Raw genomic sequence first — 22,551 nt, 5'->3', positions numbered from 1 at the left:
GTTGACGTACATGTGTTTGTGTCTCAGGTGAATCAAATGTATGCTGTATATTGAAGGAGCTCTTGGCACGGAACATTTCGTCGACACTAATGACACCATGTGCGCAAGTCAAGAGTGCTGTTGTTAACTCAGATAAGAGATACCTCTCACGCGGAGAACAGTGGCGTTTCCTCCATCAGCTGTATGTTAACATGTGTGTGTGTGCGTGAGTGTGCGCGCTTGTGTGCGGGTGCGAGTGTGTGCGCGTGCGTACGTGTGTGTATCTGTGTGTGTGCGTGCGTGCGTGTGTGTTAAGCCCACACGATGACGAGCCAGGACATGAAGCGTTGCTAGACAGAAAGTGGACAACCTAACCTAGAATTTTTATCTACACTGATGAAGGTTTGGGAGCAGTTTATGTCGTCAAACAACACAAAGGTGTGTGTGTGTGTGTGTGCGTGCGTGCGTGCGTGCGTACGTGCGTGTGTGTGTGAAGAGTGTTTATATAATTTTAACTTTTCACGTAGCCTATATTTGATTCTCTTACATCAAGTCACGGCATTGATGGGTATATCGGTGGAATCTTTGTCAGTGAAGAGAAAAGTTTAGGACAACCAGAACTCGCATCTTAATCAACTTAAGGAAGCAACTGATCTTTGGTTTGGAAGAAAGGTAAGGTATCCACTTGCCATACGTGTATGCGAGATCCTACAGTAGCAGGAAATTCAATACCGAAAGGTCTACAACAGAAATGATGATTCACAGCTATAGGTTCGTGTTCTCTCGTACTGTGAAACACAATCTAGGACGCATAAGCGAAAATATTACTACGAAGTGTGAGTTCAAATACGTTCGATCCTGATGACATTAATATACAGATCCTTAATCCCTTTGATTATGTCTTAGATGTTTGGACTGGATTTCATAACAATATCATTAAACAATTTCTACTAAGATGAATGTGGATTCGTTAGTTGCCAGTAACCTTTATTTCACATGCAGTGGCATTTAGTTCAGAGACGGTCCTAAAAAGTCAAAATTGACGAAAGAGGCTTTGAGCTTGAGGACAAATGCTGAACATTTCAGGTGATCGAGTGCCCTGGTATAGTGTCAGCTTTATCACCGCAAGTTAATGTATACTCAAGGGTTATTCTAAATGCCACCTTCCTCAGATACAACGCAGAATATTTCATATAGTCTGCGGGTGGAGACACTCCACACGCTGATGATCCGGGTTCGATTCGTCACAAACTCTGGTGGCCTCCGCCGTGATCTTGCGGGAATATTGCTAAAAGCGCTGCAAAACTGAACTCACTCACTCACATAGTTTGAAGTTGTAACTACATTACATGGAATACAGACTGATGAACGTACGTACGTACGTGCGTACGAAGCTGGTGGACGTGTTTGCCAGTCTGTTTTCCGAAAGTATTCCGGTCTGTGTTCGGTTATCTCATTCCCTTGATCAATGTCATACCCTACATTGTCAGGATACAGAGCAGCTGACTAGACCAGGCTGTTGACAGACAGATGAAATGGGGAATGTACACGCTTATACAATTCTAGCGATTTACTGAAAATGATATACTGAGGGAAAAACACTCGGGATCACATGAAAGCACAAGCGTTCCCTTAGTTTGTTTCAGGTGTCATAATTATTTACGCGATACAATCATTGTGAAGAAACCTTGGAAAAAATAAAGGGATGATTGTCCTTCCATAGTTTTCCCCAGTATAGTATTCAGTGTTAACACATTCAGTTAACACATCCCTGCTTCAGTGTTCCTGGAAAGTATTACTGACCCATTCATACTGTTCACATCAGTGTCAAACATGGAACGCCACACTTCAGGATTAATCAGATTTAGGACGCTACCAAAACAGATTCTAATGGATGGAAAGACATGAACAGGTAAATTGAAGTGGATCGATGGATGTCTCACAGTCAGTTACGACATCAGGTGTCTGCTCAGTCAAATTTCCTTGGGCACGTCAACAATCAAAACGGATTATGCACACGTTATGACGTATCCTTGACCCACTTACACAACGCAATCTTCGCTCTGACTATCTCAAGGCTATGTTAGAGGATGGCATCTACGAGCGTCGCGACTCTAAGATGCACGCGCGCCAGGAAGTGAAAGACTTTCACCTTTACCCCATGAACATTTGATCTTCTCTCCATAGAATAAAAACAGTGGCAGTACCTGTTATCGTAATGAAAGTAGCTGCATATTAAGTTTCCATAATGGTTTAGACACAGCGCTGGAAACCGTATATTTACTGGTCACTCTATTTATGCAAGATGGACAGTTTATTAAACAAACAGCAGCTTTACTCCAAAGCATGTTTAGGCGTCGTCAGCTCACGAGCTAACCCACCTTTTCACCATTTTCCTTCACTTTTCGACCTGTTAAAGTAGGGAGTGAACTTAGCAATCTTATTAAACCATATCATTCTAATGTTACACTGTTAGAACAACTATGGTTGCTGGTCATTTATTTTCTTATTCTTAATTCGTGCTTTTAAATGGAATTTAGTGTCTCATGAGCCGCTTTGGCCGGATGTTGTTCTTTATTTTATGCCAATACCATATGATGCTTTTTACGATGTACAACTTGTGACACTTTAACAAACAACAATCCTCTTCTTCTTACTGTGAGCGAACTTGTCCTAAACCGCTTATTGCCCAGCCTCAACAAGATAACAGGAAGCAACATAGTATATAATCTTTTCACATTCCACTGGGGATGGAACCGCCAACGGCTACCCGGCCTGTATACACCAGACTCTTCGGACAGTCAGTGTTATGAATTAAGTAGGCCTGTGGAATATACACGTGACAAGACAGCTTTATCCGCTCCCTGAAGAACATTGATTCCTACGTAAGGCCTGAATAATGTATGAGTGAGTGAGTTTTGTTTTACCCCACAGTCAGCGATAGTCCAACTACATCACGATAAGCTGTAAATAATCGAGCCTTGACCAGACAATCCAGTCATCAACATCATGAGCGACGTTCTTCATCAGTTGGGACACGATGACGTGTCCACCTGGTCTGCGAGCCTGACCACCCGATCCCATTAGTCGCCTTTTATGACAAGGATAGGTTACGGAAGAGCAATTCTAGCCAAGATCTTCACGGATAAATCATGAACGAAAGAACTAAGGTACATGCAATCAATAAAGTTACGACTAGATGTATGTTTTGTTTCCTTTGAAGAAAGAAACTGTAATCATTCAACACAGCAGTAACCATTAAAGTCAGTACATGTACAAAATCTCATACACATTAAACCTGTTGGCAACAACTTATTTACAGTTGCCATTCGTGTCCAACTTTCCAACATAACGTCACAGTTCTGATGTAACGACCATTCAAGCACTCGCTGGAGGCTATAGTATGCGCTGTTTACGAACCAAATGCTGAAGACGGAGAAGTTGATGATATATTACAGGAAGTACTGCAGACACTGTGCATTCGAACATTCTTGGTTGTTATGAAATGGTACATGTGACTTGGGAGTTAGTGGTGTTAAATGTCGACAAGCTGCAATATGAACCACGTTCTAATCGGAATGGATCGTGCACGATAACTTATCGACGTATACAGACGTATTTTGCGAATGTCACGCTGTACTGTATCCACTCATTAACCTTTAACAAAGCACGAGTTCATCTTTTTACAAAGACACGCAGTTCGTTGTGAAGCTCAGAGTGCGACAGTGGCTGTACAGGAGCTGCTGGTACTATCTTACCTTTTTGTACAATACTTACAATTCATTGTTCAATTACGCTTTGACAAGTTTCCGTGACACCCAGGATAGTGACAACCGAAAACAACATTACCCGAGCTCCTCCCACAAGCTGTATCGCTAACGTAATATAATAGACGCATGCAGTGCACTCAGTTCCAAAACCTTTTGATTAGTTGTTTTTCATTCCAGTATGTACACTTCTTTTTGCCCACTTCCGTTGCTTTAATTACACGATTTATACATTGAATCGTGCATACTCAACCTAACCATAAATAACCATTTTTATTGCGGTTCTAAGCTCGCCTGAATATGTTTCACTGATTTTAAAAATCCAGTCGAGAGGCCATTTTGTTCATATGTCACACTGTCGGTAGTGAATCTCAAAATAAAAGGGAACGATGGTTTGTACACTTATCATGGCGGTAAGATAAACAGGTTGTATGCTTTTCCCTCAGGTAGCTGTACACCTCTGTGTATCAGCCTTTCAGCTCGGGTGACACTGCTACATAGAGGCGTACATCAGACAGTATTATCCTCGAGAGAAGCATACAACTTTCTGTCTTCTCCACATCGTCAGACAGGATAGTTTCGGGAATGTTTCTTGGGTTAATTTTACTCTTCCAACACAAATCATTGTTACTAGGTAAGGTAGTGTCATTTAAACAGTTGCGTCAGAATTTTGAGACATAAATCTAGAAGCCACGGTTAATCTTTCTCATATTTACGTTACTGACGGCCAGAGAAAAACATTATTACTGACGGCCAGACCTGGAAAGGGAGAAGCCAGCACCATTGCATGAAACAAATCCACAGAGCAAATCACAGCAGTACTAAATAGTTCACAACCGATGATACATCGTGCATTTTGTAGCGTATTTTACTTGTGTTATCACATCACACCCACAGGCCCTCGTGCCCTCGAGGATTAAAGATGTTTGAAAAATGTATAACAAAATCTGAGATGACCCCGGCTTGAAATGCTTCACAGAAACATACATCATGATGTTTTGTACTGTGAAGCATTTATAGTCTGGGGTCATCTCAAAACGAATATTCGTTTAGTCCTTAATCCTCACAAAGACACGATGGTCTGTCTTCACGTCCCTATCTAGCACCCACACCCCGTCTACCCGTCTCCCTACACGTTCCATCCCACGTACTTCAAAATTACAAATACCATACACACCCTTCTCCCGCAGATCATGTAAGGTAATAAGATACTAATTAATCACTCCTGGCAGTGTGGTTAATGAGTAATGCTTCCTTGACCAACTAACAGGGAACAGAAATATGTCAACTCATCCTGACCAAACGTATTCATCACAGGAACCAGCTTCATCAGTACTCAGAACAAATATACCACGAGATGCACCATAGTAGAGTGGATCAGATGTTAAAAGAGTGTTACCTAGCAACGATAGTAATATGCCATCCCAGGCTCACGCGGCTCTCTGAAGCTGGTGTAAGCCTTATTCACATAAAAACTATAGTTTGAACTGAAAATGAAAAAAAATATAGCAGCCCGAGAAACTCGAAAGTCGTTGTTAAGGCTATTTTTGGTTGGATAATGCATTGCAGATTCCAGGGAATTTGTGGTCCTGTATGGGGGATTGATGCGCGGGAGAGAGGTGGACGTAAAAAAGAAACCTTCCATACACGGATACATTTTGGTACGCATCAGGGATGGCAGTAAGGTCAAATGAGGCCTTTGTTATATTCTTCTGTTTCCAAAACAGACGAGAGGCTCCTTTAAAACATATTGTAGCTATAACACTTTCAGAATATCTCACAAGTCCAGAACGAACGTTTTGTGCCAATTCACATTCTGACAACGATGCAGCAAAATATTTTATTGAGATTAAGGCATTCGGCATCATCGATATCTCCAGCGTATACGTTCCGATAAGTCTCCACTATACCCTGGACGTATCTACGGCTCTGCCCGATAAATTTATTACCTCCCTTTGCTGGCTCCGCCTTCTCACAGTGTCAACAAAGGCAGCGGTCGCAACTGCGAAGGTTTGCTCGCAGTGCGTCCCACATTTTAGAGAAATCATACAAACTGACAGGTCCGAAACTTTAAAACAACATGTGCAAGAACGCCTTCTACCTCTTCCAGAGAACCTCTGCATGGTTTGTGTTGCCAAGAATAATCGGTTAGATAATTCAAAAAACGAAAGTGAGTTGTGATTGGTTCGCTCAACGTCCCAGCGTAGACACCTGACTGGATCAAAAGACAGTCAAGGGAGGTAATACATTTATCGGACAGAGCCGTAGATGCGTCCAGGGTATAGTGGACACTTATCGGAACGTATACCCTGGAGATATCGAGGATGGGCATTCGGTGGCACAACACCCAGCGCGAGCCCTGATAATGTACAAGTCCCGATACAAATGTAGCTGGCACAACACCCAACGCGAGCCCTGATAATGTAGAAGTCCCGATCCAAATGTAGCTGGCACAACACCCAGCGCGAACCCTGATAATGTACAAGTCCTGATACAAATGTAGCTGGCACAACACCCAACGCGAGCCCTGATAATGTACAAGTCCCGATACAAATGTAGCTGGCACAACACCCAGCACGCACGAGCCCTGATAATGTACAAGTCCCGTTACAAATGTAGCTGGCACAACACCCAACGCGAGCCCTGATAATGTACAAGTCCCGATACAAATGTAGCTGGCACAACACCCAATGAGAACCCTGATAATGTACAAGTCCCGATACAAATGTAACTGGCACAACATCCAGCGCGAGCCCTGATAAAGTACAAGTCCCGATAAAAATGTAGCACACACACGGGCACGTACACATACACACATGCACGCGCGCACTAACACACACAGGATTACTCAAATAAGGAAGGCGTGTTAGTGTCATCCTACTACCTTATTGATAACCTGGGAACCTAGGCAGGTTCGATCTGAGGTACATTAATGTCATGAAGACCTACATAATGATCCCAGGCCAATTTTCGGATGACTCCGGGAGTCGGTGCTCTTGAAGGCGGATGTTCCGGATTCTACCTCGTTCACCGATCAAGCAGTTTCAGTCCTTTTGTCTAGGGGCATTGTGACACTGTGATGTTCGTAATAGACCATGGTTCGAATACGGTAGCGCCGAACATTAATCTGACATGTGATATATTTTCGTGGTCACTTAGTGGTAGTAGTAATCGTTCCATATAGCAAGGGCTTCTTTGTAATTGCTAGAACGGAACTTCACCAGACCCAAATAACTCACGGAAGGGAGGACTAAACTGTGTAGACACAGCACTTCACCCACAACATGTCACCTCTGTGATGTTTCACAAGCACCTGTTTTTTATGCACTGATACTCTCTTCCAATAAGGTTTGCATGCGTACCTGCCACACCTGAAATTAACATGGAATTTTGATGGGAGATTTGAACATACTAACTATGGATGCCTGAACCTTTGTGGCAATCTAAACGGTTTGACAGAGAATCCACGGTGTTGTCACAAGGCATCGGTTAGTCCTTGTACCTGGCCTGACGTTCATGTAGTTGGGGATCGCGTCACCTGCCAGGGGCGTAGCTACCACTATGAAAAAAGCCCTGACTTACACAAGGTTGTTGTCAAAAATTTGGGCAAGTCCTCAATTCTATCAAAATATAACGGGCTTACACGAAAATAAATGACTTGCTACGCGCCACCCTGCATGAACTCGAAAATACGTTTTCAGACTGACGAGAAAATTGAAAATAATACTTTAATTGATAAGTAAAGCAATTAATTCCACATTTCGACGTGAGTTTGATAAGAAACACCGATCGGAGCAGCATTCACGAGATGACGTGTAAGCCTTCCCAGACAAGCAGGTAACTGGTATTATGATCGCGGTTCCCCACGAGCTCGAGGACACGAGTCTCCTCTTACACGAGTTACACAGACACAGTCCATGATCACACAATGGCATTTAAAACGTGATCAAATTTAACATATGTTATACTTTGGATTACACTTTCTTAGTAACGTGCCCATTCTACAACTTTTTTGAGCTGAGTCCCATTCGGGATCCGTGTGCTGGCGATTAGATGCCTGCCTGGGGCTGTGGGTTTGAATCCCGGATGGGATTCATCTCAAAGTACTAACATTGGTACTTTACTAAGAAAGTTTAATCTGAAGTATAACATATATTAGACATAGTCCACTCTTGAATTATCAGTGAAAATATTAACTACTGTTTTCATTGAAAAGATATACCCTCTCAACTACAATCTACATAGCTGCTGACTGCAAGGGCACTAATGGGCAACAACAGAGAGCGAGTGAGTAAGTATGGTTTTACGCCACTTTTAGCAATATTCCTGCTATATCAGGACGGGGGAACCACAAGTGAAATCGAATCCGGGTCTTCATCGTGACAAGCGAACGCTTTAGCCCCTCGGCTATCCGAATTGCCCCGGACAACAGTAGGATCATTGCATGATGTAAATAAGAATGGGGACACGATCTGTCACGTGTGAATATATAATGGAATAAAAAACAAAACAAATTTACATGTCAGTGAGGCTGGATAATCTGACTGGGCTGAAGCGAAAGCATGGTGCTATTGTTAACCTTTTTTACACCCATTGGCGTCAGATATCCGAGACTGAATATCATCACGGGGCTTGTCTATACATATATACACCATGGAGATGTCACAGTACAGACCATATTTCCAGCACATCAAAGTAAGTATTTTATTGCTAGAAAAAAGTGTATCTCAAGGACATGCGCCCATAGCTCTCACTACTAGCATACAAATCTGATGTATGGTTGCTATTACATTTCAACTTTCATTACGCCATTGTCTGGACGATTCGGAACACCTGAGTTCCTGAGAGCTCGAAAAAGCTGATGGAAATCGCACCAGTATATATGTACTTGCTCCTGTCGTCATGGTGACGTCATTGAAATCTTACTGTTGCCTAAGGTCGGAATGACGTCTCAGTACAAATCGTGTTATTATTCAATATTTCTGACGCAAAACAATTGTAGTTTTCTCAGACGGCGTATTTCTGAAAGGGGCTTAAAGCAATCAAAGGATGACTGGCGATAAGGACATCATCACACTCCTGTGTGGGCCAGCAAACTGTACGCACGTAATCTCTCGTGTTACTGGATGCAGCCATACAGAGAATCCCATTCGCTGTGTCTTGACCACCCCGGTGACTCCGATATATCATGTTTGGGTCAACGGCCTTCTTAACTTGTTGGCGAGATATTAATATCCACATCCCTAAGGAATAATATTTCGCCCCCTGGAGAAATCAGTTTATATGCACCTTGATAAAAAAAGATCCATCCATTAGAAGTATCTTGGCTTTGATAATTTTTCAATTATGTTCTGGAAAAGATGCTCAATCGCAAGCTCCTCACATCAAACTGCAAGATCAGGTACATAAAGGCGCAGCTATATTTGACGGCATTATTTCTTCTACACTAGTGAACACAATACTGACACCATATAATGCTTAAATTACGATGTCGGTTGGCGGCAACCTGCTACAACTATATCACTCATTTCTATTAAACTACCATCACAAGTTAGCCTCACTTAGAGCACTCACTACAGGTGTATGTTAGGTATATTTGTTACCCATGTATTATAAGTTGTCCACTGGTCCCTCGGGGTCCATGGGCTCATGTAACCTCGAGGTTTGTTTAAACAAAGAAGTACCTCCGTGAAACACCAGAAGAGTTCGAAATTCTCAGCGGTGTACATTGAAAATAATACATCGCCTCTTAACGGGGTTCATTGAATATAATAGCATAGCGCTTAGTCAATCAGAAAGCGACATTCAAGTGTGAAGTAAGATAAACATTGTTGTCAGGTCCAAGTTATGGCGGTCTGTTTCATTTCATTATCTCGAATGACCCCTCTGTCAGTCGACCATTTACTCCAAAGAGGTGTATTCGTCCCATTGACACGAATTCAGACTAGAGTTAACGTTTTTGGAATGAGGTGACTGTAGCACAGAAAAGAACATAATGTTTGTTTTTTTCTAAGTTCTTGGGTTTCTTGACAGACTCTTTGTCTAGATGTATTCGTGGGATGGTTGTCTTTTAAAATAAATCCCAAATGTTAACATTTGACGGTAAAAACAAATTGAAAACCTGGCAGTTTTTTGCCACAGTGTGGTTCAACATTGCACCAATACCCGTCACTAGACACATTTCAGTCGTGAATGAACGATGTTCTGGCGCACTGAGTTGATCAAATAACGTTTTTGGTATTAGGTTTAATGATATTGCATTTAAAAGATCATATTAACACAAGTTAATAAATTGTTCCATAAAAGATATTTTTGTTGGATTTTTAAGTGATTGTACGAGGTACTATTTGCCATAAGGTAGTTATTTTAATACCGCTTTAGGTTTAATACGCCCATGAATACGAATCAGCTGTTTGGGGTGACAAGGCCTTTCTCTGTGGGGGTTTTACTTCGTGATTTTTCTTTTTGAATTGTATTATGGGTAATAAATAGAATAGCCATCTGGATACGAGTGATCACGGGAAACATGCCCTCGTCAAAATAATGTTCAGTGTCTTGCCAAGGGTCGGCACTGTGAACATTGTTTCAACTCGGGCATATTTCTCGTAATCACTCGTACCTCGTTTGTTATTCTCTAAATATATGATTACATTTCCCCACTGAAAAAGTTATGGAGATGAATTCCACAAGGATCATGCATCAAACTGCTACAAATAATGGTCAAATATTGTGCATATGAACGGCTGCGTTTCGGTTTGGGTAAGAATGTGCCAATTTTCACTGATTCAGTAATCGTTTTAACGTTACAATTTGCTTTGTTTGATTGGCATTATTAGAAGGTGGTGAGTAATAAGAGGGTAAGATTCTTTATGGATAACAACTTATGTATTACATATGTAATAAAGAAGTTGTTATCCATGAAGAATCTTACCCTCTTGCTACAATTTGTTTTACGATACATCAGTTCACGTGTAAACATTACTTTCAAACAGAATGGAATATTTTGCAAAATCTAATTTGGGACAGTTGACTGAAGTAATAGTCTGCATTTACACCACTGGGTCTAAACCTTTGACGAGTAGTATATTATCAGTGCTGTATGAATCGTAAATGGCCGCCGTCGATTTTTTCAACTTGCACCTTGCTGTCTGACTCGACACAATGCGATTCAGAATATCTAAAAAAACGAAAAAGTTCTTTAATCATTAAAAAATCTAATACAAATGGGCGCGTTTGTATTAAAACTTCTTACGGTATATGCAGTGTATAAGACCTTGAAGTATAATGACAATGTGATGAATGCTGTTTAGAGACTCGGTGTAATCGGGGGGGGGGGGGGGGGGCGACATGGACAGCCATGTCATTGTCATGGTAACCGTGGTATACTGTACTGTTTCTTACGCGAGTCATCATTGCAATAGTTTGTAATATAGGAATCATATAACACGCATAATGTTTGGCGGAAATGGTTTCATTCACATAATCATATTTCAAATATACTATCCCCCCAAAAAAACGCATATGCGATTTGTATTTTGAAATATCTATTAATTAGCCATTGTCTTCAAATATTCGTTAAAATATGTAACAAAAGTGTTAATAAAATGATTTTACACAATTCCAGAAGTAAACAAAACCTATATTTTACTTGAAAATGGTTATTTTGATGACATTTTATACAAGGATTAAAAAGGCATCGCCAAAACTCAATAGAAATCACCTTCCAGCTGAAATTGTGCAGCAGAGAGCGTTCAATGTCTGGCAATAAAAAGCCTCGCTACCTCTAGAAATTGGCATTCGTTTTGAAAGAGTTTCAAGGACAAATCGAGCTACCACTGCAGCCCAAGATAGGTACACCAGGGTTTTACAGTTGCGTGATCGTACTGCCACAGGTGAGAGTACATCAGCAAGGGTGTCTGGACTTCAGAGGATGTCCGATCAAACTGTACGGAACAGGCTGAAACAGATTTGTCTAAGATCAAAGAAACCCTACGTCGGGGTCGTGCTACGTCGCCACCATCGCGCTCAACGTCTCCATTATGATTGTATAGACACCTCATTTTTCTAAACTGGTTTAAAGTTTCATGCACTAAAGTCTGTTTGTGGACGAGTTATACATAGTGAAAATACAACATTTCGAACTGATTTCTTTATGCGTTTTGTTCCCTGTAATTATCCCAACCTTGTAATCCAGATCGCAGTAAATGAGAAAACCAGCATCTCCTTTCGTATTAAGCATTTCGTCAAGGATTAATAAGAGTTGTTATGAAACGAATTAAGGATTGATAAAAATCTGGTTCAATATGTTTTCCAGCAACACAAAAAGTATCGAGCAGACGTTTTCAAATTGCCGTTTTTGAATTAGTTTTGTCAATGCACAAAGTGTGGCAAGAGTGAGGACCGTTGAACACATCATTATATCTCTGTGAATGCCTTTGACATCGCTGTTGCCTATTTGTGTGCCTCCATCCTATGTCCTCGTACACCCTTTGTCAATCGTAAAACTGGAGAGTTCAGAAGGAGAAGATGATTGCGGGACAGACGTAATGAAGTCTGGTCAGGGGCTGTAGAAGGCCTGTGTATAATCAATAGTAACGCTTCTCTAATTTACAGATTTTGACGAATCTCAGAAAAATATTCCTGAAAGATTCAGTCGTTATTTGACAAAGACGTCAAAACGTTGTCAACAACATATGATATGTTTATGTCCAAATACATAATCGGTGATTGGTGTTTGTCATAAATGATAAACATAAGTGCCCAAACTCATATTTGTGCAAGATGTACACAGGGAATTGAAACTACATGTTCAGTCAGTTCATTTTGACGCAAAGCGATCCAGCTGCATGGCGGTATGTAAATAATAGAGTCTGAACCGGACAATCCGGTGATCAACAGCATGAACATCTATCTAGTACGGCGACCTGTGTCAAACAAGACAGCGAGTCTGACCACCTGATCCTAGTAACTATATGGTACTGGTGTAGACACGCAGATGTAGTCTCAAAGGATAGAACATGTCAAAGTGGAAAATACTCTATCTACATCCTTATATACTGAAAGACAAAAGAAACTATAAGTATCAGTAGAGAATGTGAACCCTTTGTTTAAATATAGATCGGATGTCAAGTTTTAGGAAAACATGAATCGTGGTTGTTTAGCCTCTTAGCCCAATAAAGTATTGTTTGAGATTGAGGTTAGGAGCAGAAAAGGGAAAAAACTGTTGTTCAGAATTGATAAAAGGCATCATGCGCACATCCATCCTGTCGTGTCTTGGCGGCTTTCCTCCCACGCTCGGACATGCTGGACAACACTTATCATGTCCACCACACGCCCACATCGGCCATAGAAAAAATGAGGAACAAATACACTCGAGGGGAACCTCGTCAACATGCTACGTTGTTCAATGTCGGGGATGTCCCATATGTTCTGGGTGTCAGCGAGTGCGTTTGGTCGCCTCGTAAATCTATGGGGAATATTCATTCCTGTTTGCTCCGCTCTTTTGTCCTGTCTAGCATTGTGAATGTCATAATTCATTTAATGAAGTATGTGATGAGCGTGTATTAGATAAAGAATAAGAGTATTGGTGATCGCTGAGTTAAACTTTTTCTGCATCAAGAACTCGGTTTTAAGATGATTGGTACTATTCTTTGATCAAGTAAACACAATCTTTTCACAGGGAGAATAATCCTTTTGATGTCAAGATGTATTAATTTTGTTCAAGTGTGTCTTCATCTTGTCGTGCCAGGTGTTGAGGCAGAATTAATTTCCTGACTGTTTTACATCCTTATGTAGAGGAGGAAGAAGGAAACTTACCTACAACTAAAGAGAGACGCAGTAATAAAGCGTCCTGTTGAAACGTTACTGCCACTGTTAAGTTCAAATCCAAGCGCATTTTAAATGCAGGTGGTAATTCAACATATGTCATATTTGGGATTTCACTTTCTTAGTAAAGTACAAATTCTAGTACTTTTTTCGGTTCAGTCCCATCCGGGATTCGAACCCGCACCCTCAGAGTCAGGCTCCTAATCGCCAGCACACAAAGTCAGCCGCCTAGCCCGCTCAGCCACCGCGACTTCCACAAAAATGAAAGTCGGACAACTGGTAGTCTAGACTGCGTACTTTGTGTACCCCTCTGATGAGTGTACCCCTCAGGTGGTAATTGTAAATGTTATGGTACGGACATTCATAATGTGGTGCTGAATTAGCCTCATCATGCAGATAGTTCCCCTATATCATTTCCTAACAAGCTGGATGTTTCAAAGGCATTTAGAAGTGTTTATTTTTTAAAATTACAAATAGAAATAGAAATCAACGCACTAAGGAAGTTAGTGATTCATAAATCTTGACTATCTTGTCTGTACGTCAACATATTCTATTTTCCACAAATAAGATATGAAAGATTTACTAATTAATGATGTTTTATAATTGCTCAAATATGAGAGACAGCTGCAATCATCGTATGACAGAATCGCTCGATGAAAGTGAGTGAACTATAGACTCCGGAGCTCGGAGTAGATGCATCACTAACCAAGGAGAGAGAGTACAGTAATGCCTCTCCTGTTGTTGTTAACATTTTATCCCATTCGGAGCTTTCATGCATCGAAAATATGAAAAATATAATGAAATGTTCATCTTGTTTCTGTGTGTATACATATGGCAACTGCGTAAAAAAGACAGGATAATTTTAATAAGTATAGAGTCAAATGAACATATAAATATTCCTCATTCGTATTGAATAGTAAAACATTCTGACAAGTCTTTGTGATCTTCTTTATTGCCAACTTAAAGAACAGTGTTATGCCGCGTATGAGAATTTCAGTTGCATGATATATATGTTAGAAAAAAAGAGAGAATGGGATTGTCGAGGATTAAGTATGATTGTATATTAATGCACTTTAATGCTAATTTTGTATGAAGAGAAAATATATTCTGCAATAACAGTCCGGTATGAAAAGAGAAATATATTCTATAATAACTGTGTGAAACATTAGCTAATGTGGGCACCGGCCAGCAATAAAGACACAGGGGCATGAAACATATGAACAAAACCACTAGTGCGCAAAGTCCATGTGTAAAATTCCCCACAAATTGAATGTTCTGAGCTTACCCTCCAAACACGTAGTATTAGAAATTAGAAAATTTGATCTTGAACACCTTACACAAAGCAAACAATTATATCAGTGATCTATATCAACTAGTGATATCATGTGATATCATGTGATCTCATGGAGGGGGGTGCTCGATAGCAGACAATCACATATTTACCAAGAGCTACAACCGTCCATTATCAGAGTGACATAAAAGAATCACGAAGTCATGACATATCATGGCAGCTTAGACAATCTGCTGACATGATAGCACAGTCGACATCAGAAAGAGAGATTAACATCAACAGCAGACGCTGACGGATCCCGAAATCAATGTAGTCCTATGATGAAGTATGGAATACCAAATATCGATCTACTGGGTTCGTGATTGACCTGCGAACCTTTTTTAAGTCCCACTGTCATAAACAGTGTTCTATATGTCAGTTACGTAACGCGTGCATCTAAATGAGAGTCGGATCTATCGTCTAACGAGCTCCTAAGAGCGACGGTGAATCTATGAATATTTCGCCACCAGAAATATTAATTGACACACTTGTAGGACACAGGTCTTTAGTAGCCCGTTTTGCTTGCAGCGAAATTTGTTTCTTACAACATAATTCATGACCAGCTATGCTAGGAGAGACTAACGGGCGATAGTAGATAGAAGTATCACATCAACACATATGCCTCGTGCGTGTGTAGTATCATCACTGCGGAACTTTAGAGAAATAGTGGGTGTATTTTACACAACCCAGGAGCTCTCCTGTCTAGGTGTATGACTGGGAACACTGCTGTCTTGTGTACATTCCTACCTTGCATACTGCTGATGTTTTATCAATGTCGAGTGTTGATCCTCCCTAGATACTATTAATTGTGATTCATTGACTATTTACTCTCAGAAAGCATTGACAATGCCTTGAATAATTCGATTACATGGTTACTGAGTGCGACATGATTTCAGTGTCCGATTAACAACATTACGGATGTCTATTTTCATCCGTAACAGAACCTAAATTACCTCGGAATCAATAAGATCACCTTGTGTAACATCCCCGACTGTAATTGGAAATAATTCAACTGAAACAGAATCCAGTCGCCTTGGAAATCCACAGGAAACACCCACCTCCCCTTAGTCTTCCCAGTTAAACGAAGATGTCACAATGCAAAGGTAATTTGCTGCTTTCAAGCATGCCTCATTAATTACAGGAGTTTAACATGAAACGAACAAGCAAACAAACAAACAAAAAACAAAACCCCAAAACAAAAACAAAAAAAACAAACAAATAAAACAAAACAAAATAAACAAAAAAAAGCAAAACAAGACAAGTGCAAAACAAAACAAACAAAAGGAAAACAAAAAACAAAACAAAACGAAACACCATGAAAACAAAAAAGCCCCAAACACACACAGACAAAAAACAAAACAACAGCAAGCACATGAAAACAAGAGCATCGATCTGCAGGAAATCCTACTTCACACGTTACACTCTTCATGTATACAGCTTGTATCAGAATGATTCGTTGTGTCTTTCAGTGTTACAGTCAAAAAAAGGGGCTCATTAGGTATTTGTTACTAATTCAAATATTACATATGTTTGCGTTCATGTAATGCGGCTGTTTTCGTGTATAGAAACACCCCCATAGTCGGGAACTTGCTAATCCAGAAGGCTACTATCCTGATTGATAGAGTTCAACTAGAGAGAGTCAAGCATCTCGGGATCAGTGATTACGTGTCTCAGAAGAAAGATGTTGTGATTTCTGTGGATGTACCCTGGAGCTCACACATCCTCCATGTATTTGCGATGCTCTAATTCTGAAGTGATTCGAAGTTACGCTGCCAAATCCCCTGGCACTCAGCCAGGGCAATCTGGGCCACGTAGACCGGAGATCTGTGTTCATTTTCAATGTTCTGTCGAATTTAAGATGAACGGTATTCTCAATCTCCAATACGGAAATCACATCGAATCAGATATCCCAGTGATTTCCCGTCTAATGACAATAAAAAGATACATGGTAAATGTAACCTCCAGTGGAATTATTTTCTGTTCTCAAAACCACATCCTTCCTTCACGAAGAGAATTTTCGCTTAAGTAATTCCCTGGTCCAGAACTGACCCCAGGATATAGTTCGTCACACTGTTTTGTTGATTCCATCATTGATACATATGTACGACAATGACGAAGGCACTGTAAATGAATGAACCAGCAAATACATTAATAAAACAATGGCGTTAATAAACTACTACGTTAAACCGTTCAGGGGTGAAGCAAATACAAGACTTGTTTGTCTGAATATAACGGGCATAGGGATTAATTGTCAGTTATCTCCTTTGAGGTTAGCCAAAACATATCTAAACTGTCGTGTCCGTTCTACACCAGCTACAGGGTAACCCGAGGCAGACGCTGGTGTCTGTTCTGTCTGTCTCTGTATTGAAGAACGAACCACAGGGTGGCGTTGGTGTCTGTTCTATCTGTCTCTGTACTCAAGAACGAACCACAGGGTGGCGTTGGTGTCTGTTCTATCTGTCTCTGTACTCAAGAACGAACCACAGGGTGGCATTGGTGTCTGTACTATCTGTCTCTGTACTCAAGAACGAACCACAGGGTGGCGTTGGTGTCTGTACTATCTGTCTCTGTACTCAAGAACGAACCACAGGGTGGCGTTGGTGTCTGTACTATCTGTCTCTGTACTCAAGAACGAACCACAGGATGGCGTTTGTGCCTGTTCTATCTGTCTCTGTACTGAAGAGCGAACCACAGGGTGGCGTCTGTCTGTGTACAAAGGATTGAATCGCCAAAATATAAACAACTACAGATACACCTGCTGTTGAGTGCTGGAACCAACCGTTGTTGCTCTTCCTCAACCATGTTCTAGCCTGGGAGACGTCTTTGCCGTCAGATACAACATGACTTAAGCGACTAAGCGCTCCATTTCGTGGCTTGCAGAGACATTTGCTGCTGTTTAATCATGTTAGTGATGACATTCTACATCTTAAATAATAATAACCAGTCACACATATAGCTCTTAATGATCCATGTTCTATCATATATCTCTTAATTATCCAGGTTTATAACGTATCATATCTCATAATGAAAGGGGTGGTGGATTAGCCTAGTGGTTGATGCAATGAATGTCCGGATTCACTTCCCAACCTGAGTACAATATTTGAAGACCTAGCCTGGTGCAGATAGTGAGATGAACCAGATCGTCATTTAGCGCACTGTGCTCATTTTGGGACGTTTTTGTGTAATTTATAACCTCTGCACATTGTCCATTGGGTAAACGTGCTACAGGTTGTCCTTAGAGTAACAATGCAACACGTCGTCCCTAGGGTAACCGTGCAACAGGTTGTCCTTAGAGTAACACTGCAACAGGTCGTAGCTAAGTTAACCAAGCAACAAGTTGCCCTTGTGTAACAATGCAACTCGTCGTCCCTAGGGTAACCGTGCAACAAGTTGTCCTTGTGTAACACTACAACACGTCGTCCCTAGGGTAACTGTGCAACAGGTTGCCCTTGTGTAACAATGAAACACGCCGTCCCGAGAGTAGCCGTGCAACAGGTTGTCCTTAGAGTAGCCATACAACACGTCGTCCCTCGGGTAACCCTGCAACAGGTTGCCCTTGTGTAACAATGCAACACGTCGTCCCTCTGGTAACCGTGGAACAGGTTGTCCCTAGAGTAAATGATGGAACATGATGTATGTATGTATGTATGTATGTATGTATGTATGTATGTATGTATGTATGTATGTATGTATGTATGTATGTATGTATGTATGTATGTATGTATGTATGTATGTATGTATGTATGTATGTATGTATGTATGTATGTATGTATGATCTTAAGAAAAGTAGGGGAACCTGGAATTTGAAGTCTGGTAGAAAGAAAACCCATCGAGGAACGTTCCAATGACATTCATCTTGTGTATGCAGCATCATTTCACGTTATCACCACACGCAAACACAATGACTGGGAAGCACGCGCACAGCGCGGGAGTCTCCTACACGTGCATGGGGTGTTATTATGAATTTTGACGTTTTTTCAGGCAAGTTGATAAATCTCTGTAGAGCAATTTTTCCGATAAGTTTCTTGCATCTGTGCATGGTCAGGTGTTTTAGGTTTAAATCACACACTACTGACTGAAAATTAAGCTGACCGTAAACCTGAAATTACCATGTCATGCTCCAGCCACTTAAAAAGGGGGATAACTGAACGAACAGCTTTGCTTTGAATGAAATCCATGTGGTGATGCATTCTCAAAACATCCATTGTTATTGTATCAACATTGATTCAATCCCATATATCTCCCAATTTCGAGAATCATACATTGAAAGTACAGATCCCTACTTTCTTTAAGAGTATATCTTGACGTGATTATTGACCGGTAATTTTGCATGCCGAAGTCAGTCAGCGATTTCATCTATCAGTTATCGAAATATGAACCTATTAGTTTGCTTACACACCTCACTTTAATTTCGAAACCAAAAGCACATGCAGTCAAAGCCAAATGTTGTGTTACTGTAATGTTTATGGGCCTATGCATTTCAGTATATCTGGAAACAGGTATTTATCACACAATGACAAAATCACAACACAATGTGTTGTGCAACAAAGTGAAGTACCGTATCTATTTATGTTCCAACATAATAAAGGCAGCGCTGAAGAACATATTACATCGGCGTTCTGGCATAATGGACACTTGATGTCAGGTAACAGGTGTTGTCTAGTCGCAGTTGTACAATGGACTCTGATTATATATGTGGATGTGGGTTTGTCGTGTTAATTACATATAATGCATACGTACACGAGGTGCCAATACTGTCATAGTTATCTGTGGTACACACGACAAGCGTCGATAATTTACGTCTTTTAATTTTACGTAAATGAACTTAAGCGCCATCGAATCAATCTGTAGTTTCTTCTGAGAATCATTGTGCAACATGTTTAAATTGAAAGGTATGTATCCAGGGTGAGCTGGTCAGTTTGTTGATAAAGAAAACTACCCTAAAGTCAAACCTTACCATGCCAAAGGAATCTAATCAGACATGCTCGGAATTGTTCATTCACATGGATTGTACATTTATCCCTCTATGTCATTACGTTTTCGTTGAGATGGTCTTCACACCTCTCGTCTTCCCTTATTCTACTCGAATCACACAAGTGATCAGTTTCGAATCACACAAGTGATCAGTTTCAGGGTACACCCGCCCCACACACTAAAAAGCAACTGATATAAATATTTGTTATTGTTTATTTCAAGGTTATGACGACGACATGAGGATAAATGAGTCTGGAAAAGAAAAGTGATTCATATCCCGACGACCTCTTTATGCCTCCGGGTACGATGAAATGAAATTAATGCTCACTGGATGTGATTAATTGTCGCCTATAACAACACACGCTGATTAATGGAGGCGCAATCCCAGAAATGTTTCTGTTCATATTGTGGTGACATCGTACAGCGAAAGGAATCTGTTTTCTTATGAAACTGAGGCATGGAATTGGGGTAACCCACATTGAACACTGCTAATATGCATACACATTGCTATAAGAAGTAGGACTTTGAACTCTATTCAGGCGCAACATACGCAGTCTATATGGTCAGCACATATGTATGTAAGGAAAAATAAAGTAGGATTTTGAACAGATTACTGTATGCAGGCTCAATATACACAGTCTATATGGTCAACACATATGTATGTAAGTAAATCAAGTAGGATTCTGAACTGTATGCAGGCGCAATATACATAGTCAGCATATATGGATGTTTGCCAGTACAACATCCTGTGTGGTGGATGCCAAAGAAACAAAGATAGTCCACAGAACGTCTTACTTGGGAACGAGGTGACACAAGAGTTATCGGGGGTATTGACGAAGAAGAGGTTATTAGACAAGACTTGTTCTCAACAGTTCAATGAACTTGGGGTGACTTTTGTAACACAGTGACAGACAAGTACACGTTGATAACGCCAAACAAACTATGATAAACATCGGGGGTAGGTTATACACTCAAACACGTTGATTTAGCATAATGATTTAAATCCATGTACAATAATCCTAAATGTACAGTGAAATGATATCCCGGCATACAGGTTATGTGGTGTGTAATGTTTTTGACGCCCCTCCCAGCGAGATTCCGTCTGTATGTAAGCATTGATCTGCTCCAAAAGAATTCCATGGTATGTATGAACCAAGTCAGCGAGCCTGACCACCCGTTAGTAGCATTTTACAACCAGACGGGGTTGCTGAAGAAGCCAACCAAACCGGATCTTCATGGATCAATTAAGATGATGAATATAGGATAAGAGACTGGAACACTTCTATAGTTCACCCACGAACTACAGATGACATAAATCACATGGATAAAAAAAACCTCTTACCTGACCAGCTTGCTTGCTCTGCAGTATAGTCAGAGAGGGAACAACGAATACTAGCGTAACTCCGAGACTTATAGTAAAACACATAATGCATATCCTTTCATAGGGACATCTCTTGCAGTCTTCTTCGTGTACAGACACAGTAAACATCTAGACTGATCCGAGATTCCCCTCTAATGAGGCTATCAACTTTCAATTACTTGTCAACATCATCCTGAGTCTTTCATTATGTGTGTCTCCATCTTCTTTACTTCTATGATTTCAGACACGGTGGCGGCTGGGGAGTGTGGCGAGCAGTGTAGTAACTTCAGCCAACACTTGAAAAATCCCGGAAAACTTGCGCATGAAGAACATCCACGCACCGGGAGAATCAATCAGATCACGGTGATTTAAACCTGTTGGAGGAAGAGTTGTTTTGATGTTGTCAGTGACAAGATTCACACGTTCCACTGGTATATCATGCGGTGAACATGCCTGTGTTAGCTGGTGGAAACTGTTGGCCCCGGATCGATCAGAGAATGCTGGGATTGGCGTTATCGTCGCCTGATTGACCGTGGGGGTTCATCCAAGCAGTCAAAGATAGCTATAAAAAGTTTGCCTATCGGCCAGAGGATTCACATCACTGATAAAGGCAGGGGGCCACCGTGACCCGTTGAATGTTTTTTTCACACAAGGAGTGAGCAAAACAGGCATGCTTTTCTGAGGTATCGGGATTTATTGTGTCTTTTTACATGAAAACGTTACCGATTAAACTGATCTTCATCCAACTCAGCGTATTTTGGATGAACAAAAGCCTTACGTTGTCGTTACAGCTTTCTCGGTGTGATCAGGACTCAATGGACGAACCTTCATTGAAAAGCGTGTTTGTAAGCAGATGGAATTTACGAGTGTACAAGGATTCGGAGATAATTTTATACTGTAAACTCATCATTCAGTTGTCTTTATTCAATTTGGAAATATCACGTAAAGATCAAAATCATATGAAACACAATGAGTTTAGGTGGGTCAACTATTTAACCGATCAAACCTTTTCGAAAGCGTGTAGGATTGGATCCTTCTGTGTTGTCCGCCGATGTGAGCGCATCTTTTTCTCGCTGCAGCGGTTGGGTAGAAAAATGGCTGATGCGTCCGCTCGTCACACTGAAGACACTTGACATCATAAAGCTTAAATAAATATATGCGATATGATATGTACTACTTCAGAATAACGATTCGTCACATGTAACACATGCTCCTTTTGGGATTACACAGAGTACTTTCATTGGGTCGAGTCTTGATTTGAACCACCACTCTGGGAGTCAGGCACGCAATCGTCAGAACACAGTCAGCCGTCTAAC

General features: G+C 40.8%; 1 protein-coding gene across 1 annotated transcript in view; it reads right to left on the bottom strand.

Annotated features, from left to right (window-relative positions):
* LOC137255761 (parathyroid hormone/parathyroid hormone-related peptide receptor-like) overlaps window positions 1–21,695 on the bottom strand; it is a 90,247-nt gene extending 68,552 nt beyond the window's left edge. The window contains exon 1 of the mRNA XM_067793280.1: window positions 21,218–21,695. Within this exon, the coding sequence (XP_067649381.1) occupies window positions 21,218–21,364 (147 nt within the window). The 5' untranslated portion in view covers window positions 21,365–21,695. The remainder of the gene's footprint in view (window positions 1–21,217) is intronic.
* Between the last annotated feature and the right edge of the window lie 856 nt (window positions 21,696–22,551).

This window comes from Haliotis asinina, chromosome 11, assembly GCF_037392515.1.
Source record: "Haliotis asinina isolate JCU_RB_2024 chromosome 11, JCU_Hal_asi_v2, whole genome shotgun sequence".
NCBI lineage: Eukaryota > Metazoa > Mollusca > Gastropoda > Lepetellida > Haliotidae > Haliotis > Haliotis asinina.
Note: the sequence above shows the minus strand (reverse complement) of the source record. Positions and strands in the feature narration are given on the sequence as shown.